We start from the raw sequence: 15,741 nt of genomic DNA on the forward strand, positions 1-15,741 counted from the left end.
GTACAGGATCGAGCCTAATTCCAATTGCCTGCCCAGGAAACTGGCAGCCAGTTAAGCCCAAGTCCTCCCCTTGCACACTCCTATGAAAGGCATACCAGAGCCAGCAAGTCCACGTCATGGTAACCCAGAGATTTGTGCCAGCCATCCCCTAGGTCCATTTGGCTGGGCCCCACATTTGCAAATGGCCCTTAAATTTAAGCTTTGTCCATTATCTCTACATGAGGGTATATATACAGTCACCAAGACACATGGACAAGATTGAAAGAAGACAAGTCCATCATACAGATTCAAACTTGTGTCGCATTACCAGATCATATCACACTACAGAAAACTATTAGCCCTGTCATTATTTTGTGAAAAGTGCAATTGTATTTCACGGTATTCTGTCTATGTGTAAAAACGTTAAACTGTTAAATATAGACATTTGAAATATACCACATTTTTAAACTCCGTTTTGGCATTTTTTTCAGTTATTAATAAACCAGAAAGTTCAATTAATAGAAGTGACAGCAAGAAGCAGGTTTTATAAGAGCCAAATTGTGATTGTCAGGGTCATACCCAAGGTCAATGGGCCTTGGAATAGTTTTCTATATCATAGCGGATGCACACAGCATGGGCTAAACAATTATTACTTAATTGATTGCTGAGTATTTATTCTATGTCAGTGAAGAGATACTTTAACTTACTGTGCAATATTTAACAGAAAAGGTCAAGTTTTTCCTTCCATGCTAAAGATATGGCAAGTAATCTCATAACTTTTATACTTTATTACAGAAATATTATGGATAAATTATGAAATGCAGAAAAACTAAAAGAGAAAAAAACAAATATTTTCCAGGACATGAAATCCCTGTTTAAGCTAAGAGGATATTTTTTAAATTCTGGAGAGAAGAGAGTGTCTTTCTACACGTCTACTTTAATGCGTGTAGCGGAGAGAGGGCATTCTATATACGCTCAAGCGAACTACCAAATGGAACAGGCAATCATTGAAAAGACAAGATAAACAGATATTCTCTTCCAAAGATGTCTTCCCTCCTAAGCAAGTTAGGAAAAACACACAGATTCCAAGCATTCCGACCCAAGAGCTTCACAGTTTAAGGAGGCTCCAGATGCACCCATAATATAAATAGTGAGGGTTAATGTATCATTCTACTGCAGCTTTAACCAAACTCATTGTCCCTAAGTTGTAAAAATACTATTCACACACATGGAGCACTTGCACTCCCCCTAGCAAGAATTATTCCGGAAAAATAACAAGTCACACCACTTGAGAAGAGTACTGGAAAAGGCACTGGTTTATACATCACACAGAGCTGTTTTTAACAGGCTCCGAACTTCAGACAAATGAACAATACTTTCACTAAACTACTATATAATCACGTGGAAGTAATTTCCATAATATTTCACTATTCAAACAGAGAGGAAAATGTAGATATTTAAATAAACAAACACAAATCCTTTATGAAAACTTAGTAAAGGATATACTTAGGTTAGCAAAGATTCACTTAGCTTGATTAATAATTTGGAAACAAATTAATTATTTATAAGTACATAAAAATTTCCAAAACTCAGGTCCTTAGCAGCTGGGTATAGATTATAGGTAGATATCTTATCTGTACATCCATAATTTGAAGCAAGTTTAAATCATCCGTCTGAGGCATAGGGGTATATAATAATATATAGTAAAAGGTCATTATCAACATCACCTTGTTAGAGATCAAGAGATGGCTGCTGCTTCTAAAATTTAGAGATTAAGTAACTTTCTCTTCTGGGAAATCACGTTATTGACCTTATTTCATCCTTACCAGAAATTAATCAGAAAAAAACACATTTATATTTTAAAATTTTTTCTATAGCAGTACTTAACTTTGGATAGGTGTCAATCATGTTGTTATGAGCAAATAAACCACATTAACCTCTCAAATTTTCCTTGATTCAGTTGCTTATTTTTACATAGTTGGCTAAATCTCTCTGGAACTTTTGGTGGAACAAGGATTTATTCAATTGCCTAAAGGCCTGAAAGAGTTAATTTAACATCCAAAATACTCCCTTAAATCCAGAGTTTATCTCATTCATCTTCAAACCTCACTCCATATTTCTAGTAGAAACTCAAATATGTAACTAAACACCTGACATTGGAAAGAGCAGGAACCTTCTCAAGCAAAACTCACAAAGGTAGCACGTCTATGTCTTTCTTACAGGTCAAGCAAAAGTAAACAAATTACTCATAACTACAAAAAGACCTAGCCGAAATCTTCCATTTGCCACAAATGTGCATTTCCTCATTATGTACAACACTTTATTTCATTTAGTTCCACATCCTGGCTGGAAAGTAAAATGCCTTTAGAAGTCAACACGATGCAAAATGAGACATATTAAACAGTGCAAGAAGCAGTTTTATGATCATCTGCATTCAGCTGATTATTTACAATATTTATATATTGTAGATTAGCACGTGGAATCTTAATTTCCAGTCAAAAGGCACATATAGTCTATTATATTTCTGCAATCTTTATTGTTTATAAGAAAGAATAATGAAAAAACTGTAAGCAATTTAAAGAATTCATAAGATGACACACTTTTTTCTATTCCATGTTCCATTTTCATCTAATATGCACAAAATATCAATACTATGCTTCTGCAGCTAAGGATGACTCTTTTGACCTTTTATTTATAATTCACATTGCAATACAGAACTAAATATATGGGCCAAAAATCAGTTTGAGCTAACTCTCTCAAAGCTCTAAATAAATTCAGATAAACAGAATCATGCAGTTGAATTAAACACTGAAATTAGTGGGAAAAAAACGTATTCTGAGATTCAGATATACGCAGACACAATGGAAACATATGAATTTACCTTCATTTTAGGCAAACACTTCACAAACTCTGAGATACAGTAATCCCTCAATTGCGGAAAATAATATACAATAAGAATCAGGAAGATCATTGTCAGAGTAGTCTTCACAAGGGGAGGTAAATGGATGCCTTCCAGACACTGATTTATTCCTAACACAGCCTAATAAGATTGCACCTTCCTCAGGTGTGGGGCTCCCCAGTCCTCTGAGCTACATGAGGCCGCACTCTCCTCTTTCCTTGCACCCCTGGAGAACCGGGCCAGGAGGCGCCTCCGCTACTTTCAGTGATGGCACCCTGCCTTTACTCAGGATGCAGCCGAGGTCCCACGCCTGACCAAGCTGAGCCAGTGCTTTCTCTTCAACCTCCAAGTCACCAACACCACACAGCACCAGGGAAACGAGAACTCTCTGATACTCTGTCGCCCAGACCTGTTCCTACATAATAATGACATTTACCAAAGAGTAATGCCATTTTATGACATTACACAGGAAGAAAAACCGCATTTGACTAAACAAGGTTTTAGAAAGTATTTTTCACTGTCCGTGTAGCCCTATTCTGTTCTGTCTTACCAACACATCTTACATGAAGAAAATGACACGCTCTGGAATGTAGGCAACAACCTTTTCTGACCACCCACAGGAAAGCAGCGCCACGCTTTTCATACCTTGGCAGCCACGGATGAGTTGGGTTTCTCCAGCAAGTCCCACAGTTTCTTCCTTTTTTCAGGGCAGCAGGTGTTATCAAACTCTTCTCCCTCCCGCTCCCGCATGGTCTCTGCCTCTCGCCTCAGTTCTTCGTTCATCTGCTCCTTCTTTTGATGATACCTGGCCTGGCAACAGGACTCCAAGTAGATCTCATCAATGCCCCAGTAATCAAGCTCTTGGCCAAAGGAGAGAGCACACATTTCTTCCATCATGTGGAGTTTCCCTGTCCGGTAGAAATTTAAGATGGAAGTGAAGGCTCCCGGATGCCGATCAAAGAAATACTCATTCTCATTCAGGTTGTAGTCATCGCACACCTCCAGGAGGCTCTCGTGGGTGTTGCAGTCCCGCAGCTTCCCCAGGCGTGTGCGGGGCAGCCGGTCCAACGTTCTCCACAGCACCTCGTGGTTGAGACCCCCCACGTTGATCTTAACTCTCCGGGAGCACGTTTTGCTCCTAATGATGTCCACGGGTTCCGGTGGGAGAGAAAGTGTCGACCTTGAAGTCTTCCTGTTTAAGCCAGGGGCAGCCTTTTCTGCCATTTTGAACTGAACGAAGCTGCAGAGCCAGGGTCTTCCAAAGAGTGAGCCGTGGGGAGGTCAACTGGAGCGATATCCCTCTGAGGCAGGCATTTCCACGGACACAACTGGAAAACAGCAACAACCATTTGGTTACTGGCATTTTTCCTTCAGCATTTCTTATTCTATGGGCTCTCTCTGTTCATGCACAACCAAGAGGTGTATTACTGTGTATTTATGGAGATATAAATCTTTGCTTTAAGATATAAGAAGGGAGGAAAAGATAACACAGTGTCCTATACAGAAGAGGCTGTGTACTCAATTTTATACACCTATAGGTTGACAACTCCCAACATGTCACCAGAGACCTCCTTCTCAAGCTCTAGACTAAAATATCCATGCGCTGATCAACTCTTCCTAGATAAACCTCAGACGCCTTCAACTAAACTGAACACGCCTCCAACCTGCCCAACCAGTTCTGGTTCCTTCTCCATCCCAGATTTATGGCTCTTCCCAGCCCCACACCCAACACCCAAGTTAAAACTCTGAGAAATCCTGATCCATCCAGCCACATCCAAATAAGCACCAGGTCTTAACCAACTGCATCTCTTAAACGTCACTGAAGCCCCCTGCCACCACTACCCAGTCCCCGTTACCCTTGAACCATGATTCTGGTTCATACCCTCAGCATGTCTTGCCTACTTTTCTGTAACAGCCTCTTAAACAAGATCCTGAAGTCTGGTTTTGTCTACCTAAAAACCATTCTCCACACAGCTACTAGAATGATCTGCTAAGATACAAATGTGACCTTGCCAAGATTTAAACCCTACAAAGGCTCATGGTTACTGGCAGTATAAAGTCTGGTTAGCCCTACCAGATCTGGTCTACCTCTCCACCATCACCTCTCATCTCTCCCTCATCACTAGATTCCAGTGACCTCAGACCACACACATCATTCTGTCTCAACCTCCCGGTCTTTCTTCATGCTGTCTCCTGGACTGCCCTCCACCTTTCCCATTTCCTTTTGACAAACTGCTGCTTGCTCTTCAAGACTCAGTTCAGACATCACCTCCTCCAGAAAGTCCTCCATGATATCCCTCCTCTAGGATCATGAAACTCTCTGTGAATGTCTCTTCTGTTTCCTCATACCACCACATAACATCCTTCCCATAGGATGCTGGGAGCTCTTGAAGACAAAGACTATCTTCTCTGTTATTATATCCTTATCCCTGAGCACAGTGCTCACATATTGTGAGGATTTAATAAATGTTAAATAATGAATAAATTCTTTAATTGTTTTCCACAAGACAGCTGACAAAAGATCGAGCAGAGCTAATGTATATGCCCAGAAAAGTGCATAAATGGAATTATTTGGATCACTTGCCTAACATACATCTATGTTCACATGTTATGTGCATATATGCTTGTATGTACATAGTTATGTCAGTGTGTGTGTGTTCATGTTCTTTTTCTCCACAGCTCCTTTCTCCTGTGTACTAATTCTTTAAGACATTACTGCTCTAGTCATTCCTCTTGTTGATCTATTATTCTGATCTCCAGCAGCAAGCATCTTCTTACTTGATCTTCCCCTGTAATGTTTTCACAGAAGATCATGGAGCTTCAAGCAATTGATCCAAGACACCACTTTTAAAGTAAAATACCATGTTTCACACAGTTGATGGCTCATACCAAAGGGAAAAGCTTTTAGATTTAAGAGGTCCTTATAATTAGAACTCTCTTTTAAGATACACACCAATATCTGTATGCCTCTGGTTTCTCCACTCCTGTAAGTTAAATTTATTTCTCCATCTGGAAGCCAAGTATCCTCTCGAATGAAAACAAGTCAAATTTATGAAAAAAAGTGTAGATGGACTATATAAGTATTCAAACATGGCCAATAAATACACTTGAATTGGGAGTTTTTTCAACATAGTTACAGAAATATTTTAAACCTATACATACACACTTTCATCACAGATGACAAAAATTCCTATTTTTACAAAAAGAAAGAAGAATTACAATGACTGGATAAGTAACAAATTTTCTGAGTCTCAATTTCTTAATCTACAAAATGAGGATAATAGCATCGACTTCATAGGCAGTATTATGATGATTAAATGAGATCCTTTATGTGAAGTGCTCACTACAGAGAGGTATATCTGAATAGAACAAGTAAATCCATATTTCTCTTTAAGTTTGGTTTCCAGTCACTGAAAGAAAACTAAGATTAAAAGCTACACCAGTGTCTATTAAATAAATTCTAGCATTTAAATTTCTTTCCTTATGCAGATGTTCTGTCTTCTCAAGTGGATTATAAGCCCATAAGGTCATGAATTGTGAGTCCCACCTTTTCTCTACTGAGCACTATATGTACACATAACAGTCACGTCACAGCACATATCTTTGATGCCATTGATGACCACGTCCAAATTCTGTATTCAGGAGACAACGGACTATATATGTGGTGAATCTGAATGTCTGTTCTCTTCTAAATAACTTGGTTGCAGGAACAACGACATCTCAGCAATCCATATAGATTATGTGAACAGTCCTCATGAACGCTAAGCAGGAAAGCTAACCGTTTTTAATTTGGCTACAAGTAAACATAAAATAAATTTACTCTTTTTGGAATATCATGTCATGTATTAACATAACAAAGATAAACAGTTTTTGAACAGTGTATAATATCAGATGAGAGGTCTTCCAGAAAGAGTGAGAGCAAATCCTAACATGACATGAACATCTCCCGATTGTGGTCAAGGGCTTAGTGTGACTTGCTTTCTTGTAAAAGTCATTAAATGCCATGTCATGGTCACCGGTAGGTCACCATTTATCTGAAATAATTTTACTCCAAGACTTAGAGTGAATTTTCCTTTTTGTGGAGTGTGTGTCTCAAATGAAGAGAGGTCACAAGACTTACATTTCAAAATATCTTCTTTACTGATCAAGAACTTTCTATTAAAAGAAATCCAGTGTTGATTACAAATCCCACAACAAGAGACAGACTGAAATTCAATGCCCTTTCTTCAAAGTGGGGGTAGAGAAACTGAGGATGAGGGAATGTGGCCTGTTGATTTGATGTTCTTAAGACTTAAAGACTATCTGCTCTGATTATTGTTACTGCAGTTAAAAATTTTCTATTCTCCCTTGGCAGAATATTCTGCTTGTTACCTGATAAAGAGTGGAGGCCCAAAGGCATAAGTTCTTGAGCAGTTGAAGAGCTGTGAACAGTGTTCACAGAGTTAATCAAGCCTTCAGAATAGGAGTAGAAAACATGTGGTCACATTTGGAAGCCTCTAATTCCAGCACAGTGCGAAGCATAAGCCCTGATCAACAGGATCTTTGAAACTCACTGAGCCTTTCATCTGCCTGCCTGTCATTCTCCTTTCTTTCTCTTCCTCTGTGGTTTTTCTCTCCCACTTTGCCGTCTCTACTTCCCCACATCTTTCTTATGTTTCTTCCTTTCCTCTCCCTCTCTTCCTATCCTGTTCTCTGGATCTTTCTATTCTAACAGTCTCTTAACCAACCACAAACCCAAATTCTATATTTTTAAACTTGTTCATACTTCCTAAAGTTTTCTATATCCTTAACATGAAAATCTCTGCAGCTGAAAATACCATGTCTCTCTCCAAAAGAAGAGAAAAACATCTAAACTGAATTGCTTTTTACGGGAGTTTGTCTGAGATGGAAAAAGGGGCTCAGGAGCCCTGGGTCCAGTTGAGTTGACCTTCTGCATCCCCCTCACCCATTAAATAATGGCATTTCCATGGCTGCAATTCTTTGATTTCCAATGACACTTGGTTAATTTTTCCTCCCACTATGATTCTGTGGCCTTTACCACCCTGCCACTCCAATCACCATCCTTACTTTAGATAGAAATGAACATATCATAGTACCTCTGAGTCAATGAAAACATTTTTTTGGTGTCTAATTTCTTGAGAAAAGGTGGTTTTCATATTTCATTTCAACAGCCCTCTAATATTTATCAGGGCTTCAAACAGACTACTTTCAGAACATCATAAAAGTTTCATTTATTTTATTTAGTGCTTAGTTGATGTTCTACATTTCAACTTTTCATTTTTTATTGATGCTCTTTGCAACCATATTAATTTTACTTCTAACGATGAATCCGTCAGTTTCCTCTGGGTTAGGTACTATGTCTTGCCCCTCTTGAGAGCTTGCAAAATTTTTGTGTTTAATTTTAGTAATTTAAGTAGATAGGACACATTTTCTCATATACAGTTGTACAAGTGAAATTATGTCTATCATAATAATTTTACCCCTTAAGAATTAATCACGCAATTCAATTTAGTATACAAGTACAATATAAATTGTAATAATTCAGTGTTTAAACTGTGTAGACATTACGCAACTGTGTAGAATTTATACACATAAATAGTCAGTTATAAACAACACGCATTTTTATGTCAAGGGCAAAATCTCAAGGAATCTTCTGGCAGTGTGCTGGTTTATTCCACCTCCTTTGATCAACTGTAAGTCAAACTTGCAACAATCGGTGGGCCAGTGCAATGTACTAAACATCCTTTCATTAGTCTGTTAGAGAAAAAAGCGCCTCTGAATAATAAACAACAACAAACATTCTCGTTCTGCACAGCTGCACCATGCTCCTACCAGCAGCGTGGAATTATGCTGCCACTCGTTCAGGGCCAAACCTGACAAAACACAACTTTCTGATCATGGCATCCTAATTACAGCGTGAGATTCCAGGTTGGGGAGTAGGATTTTTTTTTTTTTTTTTTTTTTTACTGTAGTCTCAAAAATACTACCATTGTGTCATACACTTGACACTTCCTTAGTGTAGCCAGGCAGGATAAGTCCCATGTGCGATCCCGTGAAGATGACAAGCAAATCTTTCGAAAGACCTAAGTGATGTTTAACATTTCATTTCTGTGTTGATAGTACACGCTGAGCAGGCATTTGCAAACAAGCAGCTCTGAGACCTTTAAGTCTAACTGACTCTCCGCACAGCTCTAAAGCATTTTCCTAAATGTTCGTGTATGGTATTAAGTAGTAAATGCATCTTTTTCTGTAACAGTTCTTTCTGTTTCAGAGACCCACAAAGATTATTTGCAGTAAATATCTGGAGAGAAAGCCATTATAACCGTAAGTTGAAAATGTAATCAATGCTCTTTTAAAGAAAAGTGTTAGTACTTACTGAAATTTTAAAAAGCATCTCCAGAATTTGCTAACAAAAAACAGTAAAATTATAGCGAGTTCAAAACAAATCAAATTTATTTGAGAAAGATAAACAGATAGTATTTTCCAGTAAGGTCCTGGAAACTTTCAGCTATCCTAAGAAATTCAACTAATCTACTTAATTACTTTAGAATCTGGCCAGAAATATTAATGAATTTCACACTTTTATTGTTTTTAATATGTCAAGTTCTAGTAATAACTGAAACACTGTCCTTGTCCACATTAAGGTGGCAGGTGGCATTTCTTTCCTGCAATCAAAGGCTGCTAATATCAATATGTTCCTCGATTTTAGCACAACTATTTACTCCTTAGTTTAAAAAAGATCTAAGACTTTTATCCTTGAGATAACCGATGCTTTTTTTAGATACACTCAAACAAAATCCTAAAAGCTTTGCTTTCAGTGGTCAAAGGAAACATTGTGTTGCAGTAAGAAGGGAAAAAGACAAGCAATAAGTAGAATGTGTAATATGAGCATCTTTCAATATCATAGATGTCTCCGAATAACCAAACTTATAAATAAACTCTTTTATTTAGCACATAATATGAATTTTCTTCATCATAACAGAGAAATATTTAAAGAATTAGATCCTATATATATGTTTGCTAGAATTAGCTGGCTTTGCCTTTAGAAAAATGGCCTCTCAATAAGACACAGCTGATAAAAAATCCTTCTCTACTCTGAAAAATATAATACTGATGTTATAATGCATCTTGGACCTTTTATAAACAACAAGGTATAGTTGTGACTTGAAATTTTCAGTCTTTTCCAAAACACACACACACAAAGGCTCAAACTTTTATATAAGAGTTCAGCCATTCAGCCGGTGGATTTTCTATTATGACAGTAAAAGTGCCCTTTATGTTGGGGCCCAAGATGTGTGCTTTTAAATGTCTCCTTTTGCAAAGTCTTCCCAGAGTCACAATGGAGTGAAGGGGATAAATAAAGACGAAAGGTGGTGAGAAAAATAAAAAGGCAACCAACAGAGAAACTATTGGCACCACCGAAAGGAATGGGAAACGAGGTGGGAACACCCTGGAATATCCTAAAAAAAAATCACAAACTTCAGTCGCTACCTGACATTCTATGTGGATGGCAATCTTCTGTCTGGACGATTGACTTAAATTTCATGTTCCATCTGGGTGTTTGGCCTAAGTTAGATCCAGCTTCTATGAAACCAACTAAAATGTTTATGAAGTTTGGACAGGATTCGAACATTTTGTTAGGTTTGTTTTCCAATACAATTAGTTTTTAGATCATGTAATGATTGGTCCGAAATGTTTAGTAGTAAAATTCCCCGCAAGTGACGTTTCTCAGTTGGGCTCCATTTAATAGCAAAAATACACTTTCCGATTACATTCCAGTCCCTTACTTCTTCATAATCGAACACATTACACGCAATGTGGCTTTTATAAAAAGCTCAAATACTGAGCCTGATTTGAGATTAGTCCCTGTGACTTAAACATTATACTGTGCTTTATATACCCCCATATTTGGAGACCAGAATCACAGAATGTGGCAGAAGGGAGCTTGGATATGATCCAATTCCCTTATTTACAGCTTTCAAAACTGAGATCCAATGAGGTTACGTGACTTGGCTGATCTCTCTCTGGTAGTTGCTGAACTCAGACTAGAACCCAGATCTGGAGATGCCTACATAAACCTCTTTCCATTACACCTCACCTCATTAGTCTTTGCTTTTCAACTTCCAGTTGGAGTTTTAAAAAGCTTTTATTTCTTTGTCTACCCCCACGTCAAAATATTGATTCAAACTACATTAAGTTGTGACGTGTTATCTCCTATACATTCTTTGTTTCCTTAAAGGGTAATAGCTGCAGTCAGGCAACTTGATTGTGTTCTGAAGAGAGGCGCACTTCACAGAATGGGTCTTTCACTACCTCGGCTTCCCTGGTACCGGCTTTTGACAATTCCCTCCTTCCGCTCTGGACCCCTCCAGTCAGCTCTGTACACGGCAGCCCGAAAGCCAGCAGAGTGGAGCTATCTCTGTAGAAGATGCTTCCATGCTTCCTACTCTCAGGATAAAGACACAACACAATGCAAGGACTGCAAGGTGTGTCCTCTACTCGTCTCTGCAGTTCCATCACATACCTTGCTCCCTCTCACTCTCTCTCTGCTCTAGTTTCTTCTTTCATTTCTTTTCATGTGCCAATCTCCCTCTACCACAGGGAATTTGCACATCTTCTTTTCTCTCCCCTGTTCACCTTTAGATATCAATTTAAAGATCACATCTAACATAAAGCCCTCTAATCTCTGTGACTACACAAAAAACCTCCTACTTTAAGGACTTAGAATCAGATGCCCCTGCTAAAACTGTAGCAGTTGTCGCAAGAACAGTTTTATATTTGTTGGGATGAGTATTTTAACTGTTTGATTAGTGATTAGTATCCATCCTTCCCACTAGAGTCTAAGTTCTTGAGGGCAGGGATCACGTCTGATCTTCATCATTGTATCCCAAGTGCCTGGCATATAGAAGACGCACAATAAATATTAGCTGAATGAAAAAGTAAACGATCAAATTCATATTTCAACATTTATTTAAAAATAATTTTCCTTTCATTCCAGCTACCTCATTAATTGCCACTCCCTAAATCCAACATGACTTTCAGGTATGAAATGCTCTTTTCCACATTCTGCATCTGATAAACTCTTACTCGACATTCAAGGTCAAGAACAAATATCTTGTCTAGGGAGAATTAATCTCTTCTGCCACAATGGGTTCAAAGTTTGTTCTATCTACGATAACACTTTTCTCATTGTATCATACTATTCTCTTACAATTCTTTCATATTCATTCATTCAGCAAATATTGACAAGCCCTTCCTCTGCCTAAGGCCCAGTCTCTGACTTCATGGAGTTTGCATTCTATTGGAGGTAGATAGACATTCTATAAGCAACTAACTACAACTGTGATACAAGCTACAAGGGTGAAGAAGAAGGGGCCATGTGAGCTTCAACTGAAAACACCTTCTTGGCTGTGAGTTCCTTAAGAGTGATAAACATCTCTTATCCATATTTGCTTCTTTGGAACACAAGTCCTTAATAAATGTTTGTGGACTGTCTGAAAGAATGAATGAATGAACGAATAGTGAATTTCAAGGCACTATTATCCTTTTGTTTTGTTTAACATCATTGAATTTCAATTTACGATGGTAACTTCCAATTTGTTTAGAAGTTCTGCTGGCCCTTATTTTCCAATTTTAACAAGACCTGGGTTCGAAAAAAGAGCTAGATTTTCTGGAACAATGTAGGGGACAAATGATAAATAAATAACAGTCTCTAACAATAAGTACTGCCTCAAAATAAAAAATGCTGCCTCAAAACACAACTGGGCCTGGAAATGTTCAAGCGGACCCGAGGCGACCACCTGTCAGGTATGCACAGGAGAAACTCCTGCCCTCTTGGGAGACTGACAAGATTGCCTCCAAGGTTTCTTCAAACACTGAAATTTTATGGTTCTATGAGATTTCTGTATGAATACTACTCATGTACATATTCCACTGGACAGATGAAGAATAGGAAAAAGTTCACTCTTGTCAATTTCTGAAGTTTAAAATTTCGTGAAAGTGAATTTTCTATTTCTCAGTCTATACTCACTTATTCCTAGGAAAGATGTTCAAGGCAGAAAAGCCAGTATGATAGAAATGCCACCAATAAAAGAACAAAGAAAAGTAAAAGAAAAGAAAGTATCAAAGTTAGTGAATCCGCACTTTTTTACAAGATGAGCTTATTCCCTTCAAGAATGATCTTTTCTGTTTCTAAGTAATCCTCTATATGCATTGCCACGTGAAGACTATAAGAGGAGGGCAAAGTTGAATCAAACACATGACCCTACAGTAATGGAAATACAAGCAGAGCAGTATTTGGGCCAGGAAAATAACAAAGTGAGAGGCAGAAATCTTCCCCAATGTATTCAAATCACAATAGAAAGTGTGTGGCCACATCTTCAAACTCAAAGCAGTCTACTACCCAAATTCACCTTAGGATGCTCAGGGTAGCCACATCCATAGGTAGCTTTCCTTCCTTGTCTGACTGCCCATGTTCAAAATAATGTGTTCTAGATTCTAGTATGAAAAAAATTTCTAATAAATCAATGGTATCCTTCATCAATGGAACTAATTTAAGAAATCAGAATGTGTCACAAGTAATCATAAGCTTCATTTTTTTTCTGTGTATTAAGTAGAAAAGGGAAGAGGTTAACTAATCTATAGACATCCATCTCCACATCCCTTATGAATAATGTTTTCCATCCACCCCTGTCATCAGTGAGGCTCATTAAACAGCAGTTATTAAGCATCCATCTGTGTATGGCACTTTATAAATATTCCTCCCCTTACCCCTGCCCCCTTTCTCAATCTACCATGTGTCTCTGTTGTGTAAAATGTTAGGTAGCTACAATGATAATAAATAATTAATGGTAAGAATGTAAGGCAGATGGATGAGATGACCTAGTGGCATCTATGAATCTTTGGATGTTAAATTTACTGCTAATAATATAATTTAGCACAATTTGATAAGAAAATATCAAACATTTGATGAGGAAAATGAGCTCATCATAATCCACCAACATTTTCTAAAATAAAAATGTGACAATTAGGGACCACAGATGGACTGACTGAAGCCCTGAGTTCATGTGACTTGTACCAGATGATACAGTCTTGAAATAAATAATTTGAAAAACAGTGTGGAAAATCATAAAAACTATGGTTGCAACAGTATAATAGAGAATGTTACTTTGGCCCAAGGGTGAAAATATTCAGAAATAAAGGACAGCTGTTCTTTTCATTGAAAGGAAGAGGGTGCTTAAAGATGGTAATTAGGGATTTTTTTCCCCTTTTTTCAGTTCTTCTCTAATGTTTTATACTATTTTTTCTTTTTTTTTTTCCTTCAAGGAAAGAACTAATTATTCTAGATTTAGAGATGGTGATATTTAAAGCACTCTTTTTCACCTTTGCAAGCCTCATTTAGTCAGGATTATAAGAAAAAAGCATGTCAGTGTAAAATAAACTATTGCTATGAGACTCAGATTTGCAATTTGGATTTTATTTCAGCTTAATATCAAAATTTCCATAAGCAGACATTATATTTCCTAGAAGGTAGGGATATTCTTGGAGTTATATCTGAAGGAGAGCCAAAGTTATGATCTCATTTGCTTTGTGAATTTTGTTAATAATTATCATTTTCATCACCTACCACATATTGAGTGATTATTATATGCAGCCACTGTGCTTATCCCATTTAATTATCATAATGAGAATTCTCATTAATTCTCAACCCACATTAGTGTGGGTATTATTATCTTTGATTTACAGATAAAGGGACTGAGGTTCAGAAAGGTAAGTTCCTTGCTCAAGACAGCACAACTAGTAAGTGCTGGTTCCAGGATTCCAATGCAGCATTAGGTTAACTCAAAGCCCATATTCTTAACCTCATAAGTTGCTGGGGATTTCCCTTGAATGGCAGGATTCTAGATACCTCAGAAGGATAAATAAATGGAAATGTAGGACCAATATTGAGCAATCTTTTTAGTACGCAATAGAAGGAAAGAATGAACCTCAAATAATGCCTGCGCCATTATCCCTTGGCCTAAGTGGCATGTATAAAATATATTAAATGCTATTATTTTCGTATAGGTCGAGATGGTAGGGTTGGCAATTGGTTTTGCAGTTCTAAATTTTTAAAACTAAATATAAATTTTAGTATATGAGTTTCAAAAGTAATACTATTAGTCTTGCTATTTGACGTCTATGGTCAAGATAGAGGCTTAAAAATATTTTTTTTAATGTCAAAAATATAAAATCCACCATATTGGAAGGGGTCCACTCCAACTGGGCAAACAACACTGGTGGATTTAAATGATCTTCCCATGGTCCATCCAGCATCAGTGCTAGGAGCCAAGTCTCTTGTTCATGAACCCATGTTCTTTCCCCTATACCTTGCTACATCATAGCACCAAAAATAAATATAAAATTAGAACAATGGAAGGGAAAAAATGTGAAGTAAGAGCAATCTAACTATCTCATACCCAGTTAAACCTATAAATACTGATGAGTTGAACCTAATTATTAATGATTCCTGACTACAACATAAATCTGTAATTTCTACTAATCCAATAATGGTCAGAAGGGAAAAAGATCATAAACTATAAATAACACATACTGATTTAGGTCCATCATTCTTTTCTCATTCCCTACCTTCCTTCTAAAACAATGTGTTACTTTGCTATCATTGTGTATGGAGTGCAGGGGATACTAAATTGGATAAAGTAGCCCTCGCTGTCAAAGAACCCACAGGATTACTGCAAAGAATATTATGGGAATTTTCAGATTTGTGCTTTTAGCATATATTGGTAGGTTCAGATAATACTATAGACTTAAATATTTATTTAACCAGAATCTAATTAAAGTTTTCTACCTGATTTTAACATATT

The 15,741-nt window shown here is 37.4% G+C and overlaps 1 protein-coding gene across 2 annotated transcripts in view; it reads right to left on the reverse strand.

The window, feature by feature from the left end:
- KCNB2 (potassium voltage-gated channel subfamily B member 2) overlaps nucleotides 1–15,741 on the reverse strand; it is a 366,536-nt gene that overhangs the window by 336,507 nt on the left and 14,288 nt on the right. For both annotated transcript variants that reach the window (XM_070222173.1, XM_023648465.2), the window contains exon 2: nucleotides 3,524–4,206. In XM_070222173.1, the coding sequence (XP_070078274.1) occupies nucleotides 3,524–4,102 (579 nt within the window). In that variant the 5' untranslated portion in view covers nucleotides 4,103–4,206. The remainder of the gene's footprint in view (nucleotides 1–3,523; nucleotides 4,207–15,741) is intronic.

This window comes from Equus caballus, chromosome 9 (genome assembly GCF_041296265.1).
Source record: "Equus caballus isolate H_3958 breed thoroughbred chromosome 9, TB-T2T, whole genome shotgun sequence".
NCBI classification, from domain to species: Eukaryota; Metazoa; Chordata; class Mammalia; order Perissodactyla; family Equidae; genus Equus; species Equus caballus.